Here is a 21,009-nt window from a genome sequence, read left to right on the forward strand (position 1 = left end):
AGCCTAACAGGTGCTTTTTACATCCAAAGCTCCATGCTGATATGGAACATCAAAGACTAGCATAGACATTACCCAGCAGTTTTCACTCACTGTGGCAATAATAATGTCCATGATACTAGAATCCATTCTACTGTGGATGGTAATATAATCAGTGTTATGAATTACACATTAGGCTGAAACAAAGGGTGCACAAATGGACCCCATTAGCATGGAGCTGACTAGTGTAAATTAGTGTGCGTGTCATTATTGTGTGCCATTTAAAGAACAACTCATGCGACGCTGACATAAACAAACAACATAAATCAACATACACACACACGCACGCGCACCTCTGCCAATCTGTTCTGTTGATACTTACATAATTGTCTCGAGCGGACCAGCCTGGGTAGAGCTGCATGTGGAGCTGCCGTTCCTTGCGGGCTAACTCATAATACTTAGCTTGCTCTTCCCGAGATAAAGCATGCCACTGTTTCAGTATAAAGGAGATTAGGGAAAGAAATAGCATACAGTCAATTAATGGCATGCACTTGCATGTTCCCTGCATAGAGAGTAGTGTGCTGGTGTTTTGGTATAAAAAAAGAAAAAGATCTTTTTAACTTCCGAACGTTTGGTGTAGAAAAAAAAAGGGGATAAACCGAAGAGACTGAAGAAGGGGGACACATGATGAAGAGATTAACATGCACAAGAGTCAGAGGGAGGGAAGGAGAGAAGTGAAGGAAAAAAAAACAACTTTGATTTCATATCAAAACACTGGTTCCAATTTAGCAGCGCTTTTTATTCAAACTATGTCAGCGAGCAATTACCCCATGCGGGCCACAAGCTAGGCTTTGCTGTGGCTGGCTGCCTCAACCGCTAGGCCTATTCGTTAAGGCTTTTAACATGGCTCTGTGGTTCCACTCTTTTCCCAATCCTCAAAAGGAACAAATTTTGTCATTTCCAACTGTGCCATTATCCAGGCATATTTTATTAAAGCCAATTTGATTAAATGTCAGTTAGATAGGCAGTTTGTATCTGTGCTGCTGAGAGGGAAGTAATTGGCTGGGGCAATCATTACGACAATAATCACAACTAGTTCATAAAAGACTGTATGTTAATAGAGAGAGGAAGCTTTGTACTTTTTAAACTAATTGGGCCTGGGACGTCAGTCCATGCAGAATCTTTAGAGCTGTGGCTTGAACTGTGATCTCTTGGCGATTTAACTCAATCAAAACAAATAAACAACAGTGACCAAGAGAACACGATCGGTGTACACAGACTATTTGACCTACCCTTCGTCCCAGGATCTGATTGATGGCAGCGCTCTCCTTCAGCGTGCACTCGGCGACCACATTCGCACGCATTTCTTTCATGTAGAGCATGAAGGCGTTTAGCGGCTTCTTGATGTGCGGTCTTTTGGGCTCCTGCTCCTTTCTCTGTTCGTGCTGGGGTTTCCTGTAAAGAAAAACAACAACAAAATGGATGGAGGTAAAGAAGAGGAGGAAACAAAGTAGTTAGAAAAATGAGGGAATGAAAGAGCAAAGCAACAGCGGAGGGAAATTGTGGTGCCGCAATGGCGACAAAAGCAGTGAGGGTCTGGTTGCTCTCAGCCAGTGGGGAGGCAGTGTGAGAGAAGTTGCCACGCCATGGGCCCCTGCCTCTTTAATCATGTGCAGTTGCACAGTCGCAGCCCTTCATGCAGAGAGATTACTTCACCAGTAATGGCAACCAAACCTTCTCATCCACAGCACATTGGCACTCGCTTAAAGCCAAATGCTCAAAACTTGCACACTCAAAGACACCCTACTCCCACTCCTGACTTACTTTCTAACAACCTTTCCGATACTAGTACAGTCTTGGTGCTGGGCTGCCCATGAATAATGGAAATATCAGTGATGACTTCAGGGCGCTTAGGGCACTCACCACTACACACACTGGGGATGTGAATTCAGTTCATCCGAGCACTAATCTAGGACCTGTATCTGTTGCTGTTGTGATCCCTGAGGCCACATGAAGCACAGGCCTGTTATCAGTAGAGCTTGCTGCTTATCTGCTCACATCAAGGGAATGAGAACAAGGCTCTGACTGAGGGTTTGTTCAGCAATGGCCTACTGTAGTGGAGGAGTGACAAATACCTGGAAGTATATCATCTCAGAAAACTGAGGAACAGAGATTATTTTTTTATTTTTTTTAAGTGTGTGATAGCGTTTAATGAAAGTATTTTGTGTTTGCAGGACTCACATGTGCATGATGTCTGTTTCATGCGGAGGCTCGTGTTTGACCTGTGGGTTGACGATGGCCGGGTGGGGGATCCCTGTGGCGTGGGGACCTGGGGGGCCGGGCACCATGTGGTGTGAGAACCTGCAATAACAGCAGACAGCAGGCTTTGATTAATTAGAGAGGACGAAGAAGTACAGTAGCATGGAAAGGGTCCCCTAAATGTCAAATGACTGTAGGTGCACGCTTGCAACAGCGTACACAAACAAGGAAAGAAATCCATCCACACATATTTATTTGGTTGACGTTAGATGGTAAATACTTAATATTCAAAAAGACACCTCTTTCCTGCAATATTAGAGTAGAGGGTCACAAGGAGATATTAGTTCGTATTAGGGGATGTCACAATTTAAAAAAGGTTGGGTGCCACTGGTTTATATGATTACACGGGAATTGACATACTTGTTTTACTCTCTGCTATCGTGTGTCCAATGATTCATGGAACTTTGGTAACAAATAAGGTCGGGAACTACAGGTTTCCATTAGTTGTGCTTGTGTATGCCTTCTCACTGAACCTCAAGAACAGTAAAGATCAGGCAAAATAAGAGGAACTGATAGAGAAACGTTATTGTGGTCTTAAAAAAAAAAAAAAAAAAAATGTAATTGTCAGAACTGCTTTGGATATCCATTTCTGCTATACATCAGAAAATCTTCAGATATGCTTTTCTTTCCTCACCGTCTCCAACTCTTTGAGACTCATCTTCTGAAATAATAAATAGTAGATTTTGTTTCTTGTCATCCGTCCATCAGTGGGTCCATAATGTCTGTAACTCCATTTACCATTTTGTCCATTTAGTTTTTTTAAATCAACTGGTTTCTGGGTTTCCAAAATGTTTGTTAAAGAAACAAAAGATTCCTGTGGAGCATGAAATGTACTGATCAGCAATGTTTAGTACTGCAAACACAATGCTTCCTCGGTCCCGGGGACTTGTCGTTGAGTACAAACTATGACCAAGAATCCAAACGTAGGACTTGGTTCCTCAGCTGGAAAAGTGGGCAAAAGTTCCTAAATCAAAAAAATGGGCTTTATACCCTAGGTATTCAGAGTTAAGGAGGAGGAAAGCAGGAGAAGACTGACTGAGCTGAACGGTCGCCTGATCCTGCATGTTACATCTGGCTTCACTCAGTGTATGTCTGAAGCCCTGTCTTTACAAACATTACGCTGACAAAAAAAGAGATACTTAGAAAGGAGAAAGAGGGTAAGATAATGTTAAGAACAAGAAGAAGAAGAAAAAAGTGCAGGAATGGCAGTGGCAAGGATGCAGTCAAAAAAGTACTTCACAAACATGAAGTGACGCTCAGAGAGCAAAGAGCTTCCAGGAAGCTTTGATGGGGGTTAAGCAGCCATATGGTTTTGCAGGGGCTTGTATGCGGTGATGTGTTTGACATGTGCTGGGCACACAGAGGAGCGGTGTGGCTGAAGCCGCAGCAGTAACAGCAGGAACAGCCAGAGGCAGACCTCCCTGTGTAGGCTGCTGCTGCTGCTGCAGGCCAGCATTCCTCCATTCAGTACACAAAGCCAGCACCGTGTCATTGTGCATCTGATGCGAAGAGACAGGATAGTAATTGCTCCTTGTTTATATGAATCAACTGTGAATGCTTTTGTCTGTCTGACTCACCAGCCCAGCGGTGGCGTGATCTGTCCGACTCCTCCAGGAGACAGGGAGTAGAAGTTGGTCATGTCTGGTCCAGGGTGATGCCTTGGCATTCCTAGACAAACAACAAATGGTACACAACTGTTAAAAAGTATTCAGGTTACATTTTTCACTTATGTGTCTGCATCCTGTGGATCCTAATACCAATCGAAATGTGTAGCATTGAGAATCAATGTGCCAAAAGTCAGGTCTCTGACAAAACTACAGCAACTTTTGAAATGTAAAGAACGACTTTACTGGGAGACCACTGTGTTTAGGCTTGTGGCATTTAGTAAGGTCATTAAAAACACATCGCAAAGAACACTTAAATAGGACGAGCATTAAAAAAGAATTGAACGATATAAAAGACAAACGATCATATACAAACAAAGTACCAAAAGTTAGCATCGCACATATTCTTTGATGAGACATTTTCTGATTTAAGTCATAACTTAAAGTTAAGATTATTTCCTTTAAAATCTATTACTCCTTCCCACTCTGCTTCACTACAAGTAAAGGACATGGCATGTGTCGGGCTGGAACACACTACTTGACCTCACATTATCATTGGTAAGAAAAGGATAATATTTTCCCGTCTTTAAGCTGGTTAATTGAGGCTTCCTCTTTGTGGCAGAGGCTGCAGTTTTCCCTGTAGACACGGGATTGACTTGGACTAACTTTCGGTGGATCTACAGGACTAAGCTCCTCCATCTCCAGCCTGCCTGCTCCTGCTGGGTTTCAAGGTTGAGGGGTCCCTTTTTTCCTTGTCTGACACAGATTTGTTTTTCATTTTAGAACAGAGCCAGTAATAATCTGATACTAGAGTAATAATACTGTTCATACACATACAAGTGCAATGTGCCTGCACGTGTGCTCAAACACACACACAGACACACACAGACACACACAGACACACAGACACACACAGACACACACACACACACACACACACACGGAATAGAGGCCAAATGCCTCCAGATTAGCAGCATCTTCTAATCCCTGCTGGAGCCAGCCTTTTCTCCCTGCCTCTATCTTTTCTCTTCTTCTTTCTCCAGGCTGTGGTCTGAAGGGGCCTCTCTCCTCAGAGAGGCAGGGCGAGCAGGGGGCTTATATCGCCAAAGCCAATGTTGCAGCGCTGGATTCATAGCACTACCCCCTGCCAACTAATCCACCACCTAACACTCCTGAGGGCCCTCCTGAGGGCAGAAGGGAAGGAGGCAAGGGGTGAGGCGGTGAGGGAGGCGGAGAGAGCCCCAGCGTGTTAACCTTGTCACTCACACCCCTAAGGTGCCTAATTACTCACACGTTCCCGTCAACACCCAACAAGGCTTCACACTCGCATTTCCTCTCAAAACAAGCAACACTAACTTGCTTCACCTGGACGTAATATATATTCAAATTAGTGTTCCCATGTAATATCTTTTTTCTTTAAACAGTATACATATAAGGTTTAAATGTGAAATGTTCAAAGCCCCCCCCCTCTGCTCGACCTTCCATCCTGCATTGTGGCCCTGTGCATATTAGAGCTCATAATGAGAAAATCCATGATTGTTTTTCATAATTAACGAGCAGATCAAAGTCTGAGCCCACTAAGGAAGGCAGAGCAGCAAATGGTCGATATGAGAGAGCGAGATGGAAAGAGAGAGAGGGGCGGCAAGAAAGAGAATAAGAGCGATTTCGTTTTAAGGATTTTCAGCTGAGCTCGACTGGTATACACACACACATGAATATGCCTGGGGAAATCATTTGCAGCTAATTCTGCAACTGGATCGCTTGGACATGGATTTCTGTTGAGCTGCGAGTGCAAAGATCACATATAGTGAAAAAAAAAAAAGAAGACAACCAGGGGTCTTTTATTGCTTTTCAGTGTTTGTTAGAAACTTAGTGGATCTCTATGGACAAGACCAACACAAACAGTAAAATGGAGAGCATCACATCAGAAATTGTACTACATGACAACAAATGTCTGTTCTCGTACAGTGTGTTTAGTGCTCAATTCCATGTCAACACAATTCTTTCCTGCTTCCTTGAAAAAGAATATTCAACAAAAATGTGTCTGATGCACGATTCCTCTGACATATGTGGAGCACAGCTTCTTTATATGTCTCACTCCCTTCATCTCACTACGCTGTGTACTCCTGTGCTCAGTTCTACATTGTTATTTATAGCCGGTCCCTCAGAACCTCCCAGCCTCATCATCATCTTCATCATCGCCTACATCCTGTCTGATCCCTCTCCTCCTTTTCAACTGGCAGCCGCGGGAGAAGAAAGCCAGGAGAAGAGAAAAGGTGCGGGACATAACTACGGCGGGGCCCACGTCTTTTCGCATTTGTGAGAAGTTGCCAAAATCTCCAGCTGCGCGGGGCTGAGGACCTCGTCCAAACTGCTGTGGAGCTCCTCTGCGTCTGTCAGAGCTGTAGCTTGATATTGTTTCTGAGCGGCAGAGAGTGCAGAGGGAGAGGGCAGCAGAGCTCAGCGCGCCGTCCCACAGGCTGCTTTAAATCAGCTCGTGTTAAGAGCTGATAGAAAGGATGACTTTGCTGTGACACATTTTTGGTTTCTGTGTCTATTGATTCCTGACAATGTTGCCACAAAGGGGTGTAAAAAAATATCTATAACTCAGGTAGTGGTTCAGTTGAATTCAGACTGAGTGCACCGTTCAGCATTATCATAATATTCTGAATACAATTACACTTTATTTATGAGTATTCAGATCCTTTACTTAAAGTGGTTATTTGTAACTTTCAGTTTGTGTTGATTCTAGGGGCCGCTTTGGACAAAAGCGGTAGTGTTTTTAACACACCTGCTGCCGTAATGGTCTTTTCTTTATGGTTACTGGGAGGTCACACAGTTGCCATGAATGTTTTGCTCAGACAGAAAATCATTCATTTATAATAAGAGAATAAGTTACAGAAGCATCGTTGCAAGTGTTGCATATGGTAACTTAGCCTGGATGTATAGTGAGCTAAACTATATGTCACTTTTTATTGTTTCTGAAACGGTGTAATTTTTTTCAGCAGAGAAAGCAGCGCAACCTTAAACAGTGGTGGAAGTGTTCAGACCCTTTACTTAAGTAAAAGTACTAATACCACACTGTAAAAATACTCTGCTACAAGTAGAAGTCCTGCATTGAAAATGTTACTTAATTAAAAGCATGCAAGTATCATCAGGAAAATGTACTTAAAAGTAAAGTATTAGTAGTAAAAGTACTCAATGCAGAAAAATCGGTTGAGTTCTGATCCGTTCTGTCTCTACTTGTAGGCCAATATATTGTTGGCTAGTTTAATTTATAATAAAACATTGTATTATATATACTACATGTGTTTTTTGTGCAAAAATCGTAATTTGTAAAGTAACTTAAGCTGTCAGATTAATGTAGTGGAGTAACAAGTACAATGTTTCCCTCTGAAATGTGGTGGAGTGATAGAAGTAGAAGTTGGATCCGTGCATCTTGAATAAGTAGTCATTTTTCTTACAAAAGTAGTTCAGATGAGAAATGAAAAGAAAGGAGTTTTTGTCCATTTTGAAAATATTGCCACTACTTTGATTTTATAAAGCAAAAGGATGACAAGACCATCCAGAATATTTTGGAACATGGATCAACCACAAAGATCTATTACTGCAACCCTGCTGCCACACGGCTGTTGTAGAGGCTGTCATGTTCGGATCTGTTTGCTTGGTCTCTACCTTGTTTGTTGTTGATATCCTGGGGATGAAGACCAGAATGGGATCCTGGGGCGAAGTGCTCGTCACTGTACGTGATCAGTGGGGTGAGTGGGTGGACTGCATGGGACGGCTGCACCACGGGGACTTTGTTGGACTGTGGAGAAAAATACAAGACGATTTTTTAAACATTATGAAAGAGGGATGACATTAACATGAACTTCAACTGCATTATTCCATGCGCAATATGGCCCCATTCCCACTGGTAGATGTGGGTGAAGCTTTGTGTTAAGCCTAGGTCAGCAGGACCGAAAACCCTATTCCCTGAAGGAAGGAGGAAAAACAAGTAAAAAACGGTGCATGGGCATGTTTGAGACAGCAAAAGAGCGAAATGGAGCTGGAGCAAATAGGAGTGAGCAAGCGATGGAGCAAAAAGGGGAGAGAAACGCGAGATTCGCTGGGTAGAGTTAGAGCAGAGGTCTTAGGCGGGAGATCAAAGGCAGTCATTAGCTTGTGAATAAGGGGAGTTCATTACAGAGCAAGAGCCGGGGGAAGGAGAGATGAGGGATGGAGGAGGAGGAGGAGAAGGGGGTTGGCTATGGAGAGAGAGATCGCGAGTGAGACAGATGTCTGCAGCGGTACTTAATGCAGCGGTAATCACGTCAACAGTGGCCTGACCACAGGCCCCCCATCCCCGGCTGACTCAGAGAGACCTGCCTCCTGACAACTAAAATAGGCCGAGCCAGGCCCAAAAATCCCCGGCCCCAACCCCCAGCCAATAGCGCTTACATGCTTCAGCAGCAATGAACACATGGCAATGCTTAGCCATGCTCTACTATTCACAATCTGAGCCCGGAGCAGAGCTGGAGTCAAAATATCACCTCCACAGGATATATGGCTAATCAGAGAGACATCGGTTCGCTGTTGGGTGAGACACGTCTTACACCAAACGGCTCCCACAAGCTTTGAATCAAAGAATCTCATGAAATTGTAATCAGATGCTCTCACAGGAACAGTCACCTGATTAATAATGTTATTGGAGATTATCATCTAAATTTAGTATGAGCATACATTTCTGAAGAGACCATATAATCAAGGGACCGTTCTTTATTAGATCTCAGTTCGTAGTCCTAGTGAGGTGTCTGCCAAGGTGACATTCCTGCAGTGCTAAGTGGTCACACACACACACACACACACACACACACACACGGCTGGAATGTCTGCCTTTTCCCCAGAACCTCTCGCAGACTGGCACCGGTCTCAACTTAAGACCCCCCCTCTCCCTCCCTTCTGGGAACGTCCTAACCGGGAACACAAAGAGCAGTATGTGTGCTCTGTGTGCGTGCATGCGTGCGTGCGTGCGGATAAAGATCTCCGTATCCTCAACCACATGACGCATCATCTGCATCAGATTCTTTATCGGGATGGGAAACTCATCTCCCAGGGCCAATTTCTTTCCCAATTCCTCTCTAGATAAGAGCCTCAGACGCCGTCATCTAGCACAGTCCATAATGTAGCATTTAAGATGGCAACAAACTGCAAACAAGACAAATCCTGCCTGAAAACTAGTTCAGCCATGATGCAGAGGCTTTTCACATAAGCCCAGGTGAGTGTGGTTCTTTGACCCCGGTCAACAAAAGTCAAAGGTGATGGGGTAATCTGTGAGTGTGGGAGTGTCAGACCTCATCCTACTGAGGGGAGGGCTTATTAGTAAGGGCCGCTAACCCTAAATGAGAGCTAACCCGGATTGGGGTGGCTAGGACATGCCTACACCAGGGGCTGATAGCATTCTCACCCATATTATTTTACGCCTCTCTACTCCCATTTGTTATCCTGTGGGACTGAGATAAGAACCTAAGGGATTATCATTTTAGCTGGAAGTCTTCTCCAATTTGTAGCAGAGAGAAGAAAAAAAAAAGAAAAAGCAAGCGGAAACAAAAGTTAGTCTCTCATTCTTGTTTACACACACAAACTACAAGATACTGCAAAAAAAAAATATATAAAAAAAAAAAAAAAAAAGGTGATTGACTCCTTAGCACCCAAGAAAGAGAGGCTTCTGCCATAGAAAATAAGCCCTCTTTTGTGCTTTTCACAGTTACAGCTGTCAAATCCTATTTTTCTCAACTTCTTAATAAACTGCCTCCATTGTGGCAAAAATCCACCAAAGAAAAACATGCAGGCCTCTGTGACCAATACGCAACTTATGGCTATTTGGCTTCACATTTACATAAACTGCATGCCATAACTTACCATGGTTTATTCTCAGAAGTGCAATGAATTGTCATTTAAGCATCTTACATCTTTACATCTCTTTGCACATTCATACAGTATGATGGGGAAACTGTATCAGGGTTAAGTAAAACGTTTTGACTAACATTTTGACTGTTAAGTAATGGTCTTAACATGCCAACAGTCATCATGGAGGCACCATTTTAATTCTTCCAGGTGGAGACTTGTTGGCTTGCTGCACCCACTTTGCAGCTCTTGGCAAGTTTACACACAAAAAGCACAACACCCTTTTACCAATTTCCTGGAGGAAGTAGTTGGAGACACTCAAGTGACCACAACCGTGAGGAGGGTCACGGCACATCACTACAATTTGACCCCCTCTCATCCCCCATCCTGACTCTAAAAACCATTAGCATCAGCAGCATTGTTGCCATGGAGGGCGGCCATATTGTAGGTCTCTTTTATTGTACAGGAGAAATAATAGGCTTAGGATCTCTCTATTCATATTTTTCAGGGAGAGCGAAAGAGGAGAGGCGGCGAGGATTGAAAAGAAAACGTTCCATTTGGAATTTCATATCCAGGCTTGGCCGGCCCTTCTAAAGAACCCCTCAGATGTGGTTTTAAGAGAAATTCATTGTGCGGAACTGGAGCTGGCAGGAAGCCCTCCATGGAGGAGACACTCTAGTGTGTTTCAGCACGGGAAGCCAGTGACTTGGCGTTCTGTCTGAAATTGGGGGTGGGGAAGGCAAATGGGACGTTTCGTTTTTGTTTCTTTTTTACTGAGGGAGGATTTTTCTGACGGCACGCCGATGTCTCTGAGCTTGTATTCTGTCAGATTCCGCCAGCATCCTGCCATAGTTTCTGAGCATGAGTGTGCGTGTTTGTACGTGTGTCTATGTGGTATATGCAATAACTATCCTTGCAATATTGCCTTTTCAGCATCTCTCTCCCTCTCTCCCCTCACAGCACGGCTTTTGTACTCCACTCAATTATACCACTTCTGCAGAGTGGAGTGGAAAAAAGGGAAAGCTGGAATTTTATAATAATCACTTCCCACTTTTGTAATTTATATGCAATGAGGACTCTTTGCGCCTGCAGCTACAATCTAGTATGTATAAACCATGTGAGGTGTTTCACAAACAGCTGGGGAGATGGCAGCTCAAGTGGTGGCTGTGGATTCCCATGCTGCTAAATCTTTTCACTAAGAAGCCCTTCTCACCCCAAAACCCAACCTCACCTACTCACAGGATCTTTGGCACTCTAGAGGAAATAGATAATCTAGAGGAAAAATGCCCAGGACATTAACAGGAAAAAAATTGTTATGCGATTACAACCAGGATCATCGAGGCTTTGCTATATATTTCCAATCACCTAAGGGAATCATTTAAAAATAACTGAATCACTGATGCACACCCACCCGACTGTTTAAATACCATCTTTGGCTACTGTTTCCACTGACAATGTGATCATAAAGAAAGCAAGATTACAGATGGAAAGCCTCTGTAAATGCCTGAAAGTTGAAGTTTAAAGTAAGGGCGTGCCCAGTGCAGAGAGTCACCTTCAGGCCAGGTGTTCCCTCTCAGGTGTGTTTGTGTGCAAGTTGTTCGACCTTTGAAAAGTGAGCAAACATTCTCCCATAGCAGCTTTACAGTGTGGAAGATAAAAGGGACAGTACCTCCCTCCTCCCCTACCTCTACCAACACCAGTGGAGACCAACCTGAGGAAGCTTAAATGAATAACCAATTACCATTCACAGAGCGGGTTGAGCCCCACCAGCTTCGAATGGAGTGCTAAAAATGGAATGTTGGTAGGATGGCCCATCGGCCAGGGGGCTTAATGTAACGAAACCCAATTAATGGAGAAGAAAGCTGGGCCGCCAGCAAGCGAAGGAGCGCCACGTGCCCAGGGTAATGAGACGAACAAGCAAAGCCAACCACAGGGACAGGAGTGGAGGAGGCTGCGAATAACAGGAAAAGCCTACCCTGGAGAGACATTTACATCTGTGAAGCCCCCCCCCATCCCAATCTCTCTTCTCCCCCCTCCTTTCATTTCAATCATAAATCCTGCGTACTAGTCAAGAGTCCAAAAGTTGAACAGAAGCGGTGACAATGAAGGCTGAGGCCAGTTGGTAAAAATGGGAAACACACAAAAAGGTATAAAGGATATCACAACTTAAAGTATAATGGCGTTTGGTGAATTACTTAGATAACTAAGACACGCATGTACCGCATATGCAATGTTATGGTTCTAGTTGCTAAGTTGCAGCACAAATTTATCGTGCATGGGAACTTTTGGCCCTTTCCTCTAAATACCACCGTTACACCCGCGCGTCAAACACTTTACATTAACCACACATAACCGACACATGCCACTGTATTAACATGGAACAAGAAAAGACATTCTGTAAAATATGGTCATGGTACATGGTGAAGGGATCAGGCTGCAGTAACCACGCGTTTAATGAATTTAACACATACATGCTTCATATGAACACAAAGGAGCTATTAACAGCTGACTGTCTTCTTACCCACCACCACCACCAAGCGCAACTGAATAGGACGAGGTGGATTACCCATCATCCTTCAGTTGGCATGAAGAGCGTGTGCTGCAAGCAAACCAATCACACTAGCTCTCATACTGACATTCTGAGCGTGCAAAGGAGATAATTTGTGTGAAATATGCCTGCCCCAGATGAAAAGACATCCGCTTTTTAAAGTGTTCAACTCTTAATTTCTGTATGTCGCGGAGCTATTAAAAAACTGAGGGAAGAGCAACAGAACATTAAAAATTATCCAGTTGCTGTTTTTCCTTCCCCGTTAAGCCACAGTGAGTTAAGAAGAAACAGTAAAGCACTATGATAACAGCCAGTTCATAGAGGTTAAAAAGCTGCAGTGTAGGGTTGGGCAGGAGTTCAGTAATTGTGTATACTGAATTTTGGTAAAATCATCTTGCAGCTTGTTTATGATAATATAGTGTTACCGTTTTACAAAATAACTTACTGTCGTCCAAATGATTGTTTCTAGGCAAATTGTAACAAATAATTGTAATTGAGGTTTTAGTTTTACATGTGTGAAGAGTGTTGGGTGTCTGATGTAATACATAATCAGTTCAACATAGTTGGTATTGTGTATTTTTGTAATTGTCAACAAATCCCTTAAAAATACCAAATGTTAATCTGTCTCTCAATAAATCAATACTACAAAAGTCTGTCTGTAGCTCTCGGTCCCAAGCCCATTTGTTCCTACTAGATGTAGATGTTAAATGTACAAAAACTAAATGTACAAAAACAAAAAACTAACAAGCCGTTTAAAAAATGTTTTGAAAACAGTCCTAAAAACTCCTGGGCACTGTAGTTTTTAGAAAATACTTTAAACAGGAGTAAACCGTGCATATGCTGTGGACTATTTCTGCGACAAATGAATACTGTGCTACTATTGTGAGTATTTACTGCAGCAGACTTACTCAAAATAAACTACACTGCAGTTTGTTTTGCTGCTGCTTTGGCATTTAAGCTTGTGGTTTGGCTCATTAATTCATTTTTTTAAAATGTTGTTGGATAGTCTATGGCAGGAAAAAAAAAAGAAGGTATATCAAGCTTTAGCTACACAGAAAACACTTGTAGGTAGGATCAATTCACTATTGGTTTTGGTCTTTTCAAGGGATTTATTGACAGGAGGAAAAATACAGAAAATCAACACTCTTTTACATGCTTTAAATATTTATTTGAATAGTTCTGTTATTTTTGCATACTCATATGCATATTCCATATTGTAATAAATCTCTCTCTTGGTAAAAATGATGATTATGATGATATTATTCACCATATTAAGCCATATTGCCAGGCCTTAATGTGGTTGGTATGTACTGTGCATAAAACTACAGGTTTGAAATGTTTCTGTGCCACATGAAGGGTTGTCATCGTTTCCACACTATCCAAGTCCTGTGTGGAAGTTTATCAGCTCTAAATGGTGGTCGACCGTGTGTGTGTGTGTGTGTGTGTGTGTGTGTGTGTACGAGTGGTGGGGGTTGTGCCGCTGCTCTGGCAGAGCCCTGGGCGTCCTGCAGGATGTTCACCTTGCGGCGGGGCACAGGGCTCATTATCACAGCAGGACCTGGTCACATCAAAGGACTGAGGAAAGGGCAAACATTCTGCTGAAGTGCCACTGTCAGCAGGCCTGCGAGCGCACACGCAAACACGTACACAAAAGGCAGACCGCACACACACACTTGAGCACCCACTAGGCATCTATACCCCCACAAAGAACATGGCTGCTCTCTCTGCAGCTCCATCAGTTGCCTTGGATGTACTGAGACAGGTTAACTGAAAATCCCAACAACGCCTTAGATGACACCAGTCTTGCAGAATTGTGTCATTTTCTCAGCACCCGAAGCACAAAAAAAGACAGCTACCTGGTGTATCTGAACAGTGTCAATGTGTCTAACTGTATTACAATCTTAGTCATAAAGCCTTTAGCTGCATCATTGCTTCAATTACCTGATCAGCTGTGTGTTTCAAACCAGGGGCAATGTTGTGTGTCTTAGGGCCCTATGTTTGAAAGTCAGCCGTTAAAGCGGACCACAAGCAGAACATGTTTGGAGCATGCTTTATTTTTCTTCCTGAATCAATAGTCATCCTTCTCTAGCAACTATTTATAGCAACCCGGTTGCTGCATTAACACACTGCATGATTTATCATTAGAAGCCAGCTCTGGTCTGCTGAGTAGCTACATTCTTGCCAGGCAGCCCGGTGGTGCCAACATCCACATTCAACAACAACACTCGAAGGCCCTGAGAGATGTACACAAATAAAATCGCAGCACACGCTAACTGTGTGGCAAGTGCGCTAAAACCTTAGCCGCCGCACAATACCAGAGACGCAGAGAAAGAGGGAGGAAAAAAATGCAGTGCAGAATGGGGGAAAAGTGCTGATGAGTTGCCTTATGCAGGAGCTTCATAGATCCGTCGAACAAGAGCGGATTTGCCTGCTACACCTAGATAGTGTTTCCCCCCCTCAGCTTTTGCCCAGGTATTCTGGGCATGAATGGCTGTCAGTTTGGATTTGGGAGCTCAGCGTTGAGGGGGAAAATAGAGTCTGGTGGGGGTCTTTGTGTGTCTCTACCTGTGGAGACGAAAGCTAGAGACAGTACTCTTCTCAATAAGCCCCAGCTAGCGCCAATGCAACATTTCATAATATATCTACGGAAAGGAAGGGGTAAATATTAGCATTGCAAGCTAGCCAGGGAGAGTGGGACGAAGGCAGACAGCATAAGGCTGTAGAGGCGCTGCCGTGTTTTTGCGGGGAAGCTTTTCAACGGCACAAACTAGGAAAATGTGGATGGGGAGGCGATTTGAATGAGAGCTGTAGAGAGTATTGACCTAGTTTTCCTTCTGTATTTCACTCAGACCGACGCACAGCCACCGACACAAAGTGTAATAGAAAATATTGATGGTTAGTGAGTCTGTACCATTGATGACTACAAATAAAAATCCACAGAAAAATGCCAGAATTTTGTAAATTCTTGTGATAGGGTTAAATAGGTTATGTAATGCTTTGAAAACTGTGGGTCACAAGAAGCGCCGTTGCCTCAGGTGTAATAACACCTGTGTCCTGACTTTGATCTGAACTTTGACCCTGTAGTCACACGATCAATGCTCTTTTCACCCCAACCAACCATTCCGCTTGAAGCTAAACACGTCTCCTTTTACTTCCAAAATGATCTTTTTACATAATTAGACAAGTACCCAGACAAAGCTGTGTTTTTCATGATGTTACAAGTCATTTGACCGTTTTGGTCCTGGTTATAATGAGGCAAGGTTAATGCCACAGTGCTAAGAAGCATTCATGGTTGTGGCTCACATTGCAAACCTTTCGGCTCATTCACATTATAGACCGTACAACAATACCAGCAGCCCACTGTTTGGGTGTGATTCCACGTTTTAAGGGATTAACTGGTAAAGACTACCAACAACTGCCTTTCAGCCTGGAATTAGTCATTAATCAAACCACACATTTTAGGGTTTCTTTCCAACCAGGCGCACACGCCCCTGTTAAGATCTGAATGAAAAGCACAAAGCTATTCAAATCTGATCCCCTCAGAACAAATGGCTTTTCTCCATCCCCACAGAAGCAGGGAGCACTTCAAGAAGCTCTATAAGGATCTGGACGGTCACATGAAAACCCTGCCTCATCAATTAGCTCTGTGGCAGGGTTTTGTGGGCTTTAATACAAACAAAACGACCATGTTCAACATGGCAACCAACAACGTCTGCTTATCCCTTGATACCTCTAAAGAAATGGTAATAGTGAATTTCTGGAGCACAAAAGGGGATCCTTAGGCTGAGGGCATATGGTTACAGCAACATTACAGGGCACACTCATGCACCTGATGCTACAAAAAAAGAATGATACGCTATACAATGAACACACCGTGGTTGTAATTCAGCTCTTAACTGATTTATTCATCGTGGACTGCTTTTAATATTATCTCATTTGTCTATTAAGAAAGCAATGTTAGATTGAATGAGCCGAGCTGGGTATCTTTGGGTTTGGGACAATTGGTCAGATGAAACAAGCATTGACAATATACAACGTATGGCTCTGGAAAAGAATTATGAATGATGGTTATTTGTAGAAAATACAAAAGAAAAAGTAGGCTGCAGTAAGTGGCAACCATGAATGTATATCCATCTATCTTCTTTGCCTGTAAAGAAAATAGATTGCTCTTAAACCAATGCAAGTAAGATGTGGGGATAATGACTTGAGCCATTCAGATAATTGCTAGAGGTTTCTACAGCCAACGTGTGGATGATCAAATTAAAATCTTTCCTTTACTGTCACCTTTTGGCAAGTCTGTGTTAAGTTCTGTTCAAGTTGTGTACAATAATGTTCACACACATCTTTGCAATCATGGGCAGTAGAATTTAAGAAGTAGGACTTACAGTACCAAAATCGACCATAGTAGTGTCGGCTATAGTAGTCTTGGAGTTGCAATCCCAGAGTCTATAATAAGCTGTTTTCACCTTTTCATAAAGGTGGACCCACATAAAACTGGCCCTGAGCAGATTTGTAATCACAGGTCAGGTAACCACTGTTGAACGTTTCAAACAATAGTCAAGCACAACATTTTCACTATATCATTGCATCAGTATGGAAGAATTGTTAATGTTTGCAATGGGAGAAATAAATATTTGGAGAGTTGTGGTGCGGGGGGCGTGGTGGGCACTTCCATCCCCCCTATCTTTCATTTCAAAAGATAGATCCAGTGGGGGTGGATTGATTTGATGTTTTGATGCATTGTTTGATGACGGGCAGCTCAAAGTAGAGGATGCCTCTGTGATGTCTCTCCATTGGAGGACATGAAAAGCGTCACCTGGCCCCTGAGCCGAGGGGTTATGGCTGCTAGTGGATTTAAGGGCTCCTGCTGAGCTGGACGGTGGCTCCATTGATGCCACATAATCCATTCAGCGTGACCTTTATATTTTTAGAGTCAGCTCCACTTGCCTGTCAGCCTGCCTTGTTAAAACCATCGCAGACATGAAGGTCCTGATCATCTACATTCTATTATTACAGGACGGTATATCTAATGTATTCAATGTGTACATCCCACGAGCAAAACAAGTGCCTTCAATCACCGACCAAGCAGTCCGATGATCAAAAGAAACATGGAGCACAAGGCGAGCTCATCAGATGAACAAACACATTCTTGCTAGATATCTTTGTGGGTTTCATCATCCTGCATCAAGTGACTGCTGAGGGGAAAAAAAACCTGTGACATTAGCTCTTACAGACAGAGCGCAAGGGAAGAATAAAAGCCAAGGCAATCATATATTTCCAAGTAAACACCAATAATGTGAAGCTGAACTTTTTCCTCTGCCCTCTACCAAGCCTCCAATTAATTGTTTCTAAATATAATTATCATAGGCTTAAAAAAAAAAAAAAAGCATACAAATAATACATTATCTTATAACATACGCTAGGTGGTATTAGTCATGAGCATCAAACTCCTACCACGTTTTAGATTTGCCTAAACTAGAAGCAAACATAATTGGGATTAATCTCCTCAGTAAGCCACATAAAAAAAATGTAATTGTTACACTGCTGTGTGTTAAGACACTGAAACAGTTGCACAGATCAGACAAACTGCAGCAGCAGGGAAAGAGTAGCATTCAGCTCTGCTGTTTTCCTCTGTGACTTGGGGCCACAGAATTTTTCTCCAGCCATAGTAAATTGGGCGCCTGGGGCAGGAGCCTTGGCCAAGCTTGCATTTCGGAGCCGACTGTGGAGGGCATGAGGGATAGAGATATGACACCAGAGGGAGGACAGGGCGGGAGATGGTGGGGGAGGACTGGAAGCGCAGTGGAGGTGACATTAGGCACATGTTTTAACACAAAAGAGACCCGGCTCGTTAGCACACTAACTAGCAAGCTCCATGGCAATCAGCACTCGTCATTCTTTCTGTTCTCTCTATCCACCTCATCATAAATATGGCTACATCTGCAAGTGTAATCACTCCATTGTACTCAGATTTTCTGCTCTGCTGGACAGCAGCATGGCAGCCTGCTTTTCAGCACCTCTCCCTCTCCCCTCCTTTACCCCAAGTGCCCTTGCCTGTTCCTGGCTACTTCTATGCTGGTGAGGCCGGTGTGGCTCACAGATTACTCTGGTAGAGCTCCGGTCGCTCAGGTAACAAGAGTCACTAATCTGGCTGGGGTTGCATTACACATAATTGCCTCGGCACCGTGATTGATTTCAGCCCAGGAAAGGAAAAGACGACCCCCCCCCCCCCCCCGCCGAAAAACACACCCCCACCTCCCTCCCTGCCTCTCTCCAGCGCTCACGAGCGGCAGCCAAGACTCTCCATCTAGTAGGAGGCAGGAGGCTTTGAAGAGATCAAAGCCAAGGCCGGGAGCAGTTGCGCGCCCTGGGAATACGGGAGAGAGGCTTTCTGCTCCTCAGCCCTATTTTCTAGCGTCATGTCGGATTGCAGCTGTATTGCATTTCGCCAGTTTTCTTAATGCTCTTGGTTTTGACTTTGACATCAGTGATCCCCCTCGGTTTCTTCAAAAACAAAGGGGGGAGAGGGGAAAAAAGTGACACACAGAGAGAGAGAGAGAGAGAGAGAGAGAGAGAGAGAGAGAGAGAGAGAGAGAGAGAGAGAGAGAGAGAGAGAGAGAAGGGGGGGGGAGAGAAGGAAGGAAAGAAAAGAAAGAGGGTAAAGAGATCTACAGACTGATTTTTATTTTCACAACTCCATAATTGGCCAGTTCAAAGGAGAGGAGGGGAGAATGTAGCATTTGTTTTCAATTGTGAAGCCGATATGAAAGGAGCGACAAACTTTTATGGGTTTCCCAAAAATTAAAGACAGGCTTTTTTCACAGTCAAAGAACAGCGTGTTTTTTATGGCCGAGACCACACAAAATGAACTGATAGCAAAGCCCTCCTCTTTGTCCTCCCACAGAAAGCTCAACAGTGCAGCTCTTACACTTCACTCTGTGTGTGTGTGTGTGTGTGTGTGTGTGTGTGTATCAAATACCCGTTTAGTGTACGTGTTGCAAATTGTTTGACAAAAGAAAGTGGTCTGGTATTTAGCGCAAAAACACAAAAGGAGGCATGAAAAAATGCTATATCCATCCATTCATTTAAACAGCTCTGCTAATAAAGCCTGGTGGCGAGAAGGCACCCTTTGTAATGTAACTATGCAGGCCCTATACCAACCTCCTACACTGGGGACCATTAATATTTCAGCGCTGTCAGATACACATTGCATGTGAGCCTCTTTAGCACTCACACCCATAGCAGAAAGAAATAATGAGCTTCTGAAAAATATGAAACAGCAAAGAGAAGGGAGGGAGGGAGGAAAAGAGAGCACCAGAGACTGACCAACTTCATACAAAACAGAGCAGCCATTGATCATAGCCTTATTTCTTAGCTGGACAAAGTGAGGGCTGTTTGAGCTTTTCTGAAGTCTGGACACAGCCGGCAGGATTTGCACCCATGTTTCACTCCTGTGGTCCTATTGTTCCCCGTGCTGTAGTTTACTAGCTGGAACACTGCTCGCCTCTATATAGACCTACAAGCTGTCAGGATGAAGTCAATAAAGCTATTCATGTTTTTACTCATTTTATGACTGTATCAGGGAACAGTGAGATATTGTGATCAGCTTTGAGGGACTACTGTCAAGCTTCAATCACGGCCTAAAGACTGACCTGGGTCAATGAAACTTGTGCTGTTGGGGCATATTTAACATATTTTTTTATGTAACAAACGACGACTATAAATCTATTGTGAAGCCAAAAAAGAACAAGCATTTTTGCCAAGAGACAACCACTTCACCCACAGTCCCATTTAACTAAGTACAGTCAGTTGTACAACAAATTGACAAAAACACTGAACACATTTACACACACCCCTCTAGTCTCCATTTTTGATCCACCCTTACAGGAAGTCCACACCCAGACCATTCAAACAGAATTGGGCATAAGGGAAACCTTGGCGAGGCCCTCCACTGACCCCTGGAGATCAGTGGCAGGCTGCTGGTGAAGAGTGAAGTCCTCTGAGCAGGTGTTGTGGGCTTGAGTGGCGGTCTGTACATGGAAGCCTGACTGGCTGGCTCCAGGCAGCATTGCTTGATTGGTTAAGCTTTAGCCAATTCAGTGGGAGGATAGGGAGCAAAGAAAGTATCATCATCATCATCTATGAGTGCTTCGCTTTGAGCCATAACACATGCCCAAAATAAACATCAACAGGGGTTAAGCATGTGCCTGCATGTCATGCTCACAACCATGACACTCACGATTGCTTTTCTCACACGCATAAGGAAACACACATTTTCAGCATTTTTGAACACTTTACTGGTCTTTTTAAACGTCAGGAAGTTTCTGATTATATCTGCTGCTTGCTCTTTTTTTTTTAAATGTAATTACACTTCCTTAAAAAGGGCGTGTCAGGTGTAAGGTGGTAGAATAGCACAGATAAATAGTTCAGGAACACAAATAAAAAATAATTGCATGGTTTTATCGTCTTTTTTGAGTATAAACAGAAATGTCAAATCTTTGTAAACTCAAAAATCAATCTGCATGCTCTCCCACTATCAAGAAAAATAAAACCTCCACAAAGTTAAACCTTAGTCCTGGTAGACAATCACTCTGCTGAGCTCCATTTAACAAGATGAAACGCTCCGATAAGGTGATTGCAACCACATGGCGTCGTTAGCGCCGTGCATATGGAGTA

General features: G+C 43.4%; 1 protein-coding gene across 7 annotated transcripts in view; it reads right to left on the bottom strand.

Annotated features, from left to right (window-relative positions):
• Positions 1–21,009, bottom strand: part of lef1 (lymphoid enhancer-binding factor 1) — a 42,237-nt gene that overhangs the window by 11,489 nt on the left and 9,739 nt on the right. For 6 of the 7 annotated variants that reach the window (XM_078261766.1, XM_078261755.1, XM_078261747.1 and 3 more), the window contains exons 4-8: positions 7,575–7,707; positions 3,873–3,963; positions 2,218–2,337; positions 1,269–1,431; positions 359–466 (exon numbers count right to left, since the gene is read on the bottom strand). In XM_078261766.1, coding sequence (XP_078117892.1) covers positions 359–466; positions 1,269–1,431; positions 2,218–2,337; positions 3,873–3,963; positions 7,575–7,707 — 615 coding nt within the window. The remainder of the gene's footprint in view (positions 1–358; positions 467–1,268; positions 1,432–2,217; positions 2,338–3,872; positions 3,964–7,574; positions 7,708–21,009) is intronic. The other variant, XM_078261775.1, reaches the window with a different exon arrangement.

This window comes from Sander vitreus, chromosome 2 (genome assembly GCF_031162955.1).
Source record: "Sander vitreus isolate 19-12246 chromosome 2, sanVit1, whole genome shotgun sequence".
Taxonomy (NCBI): Eukaryota; Metazoa; Chordata; class Actinopteri; order Perciformes; family Percidae; genus Sander; species Sander vitreus.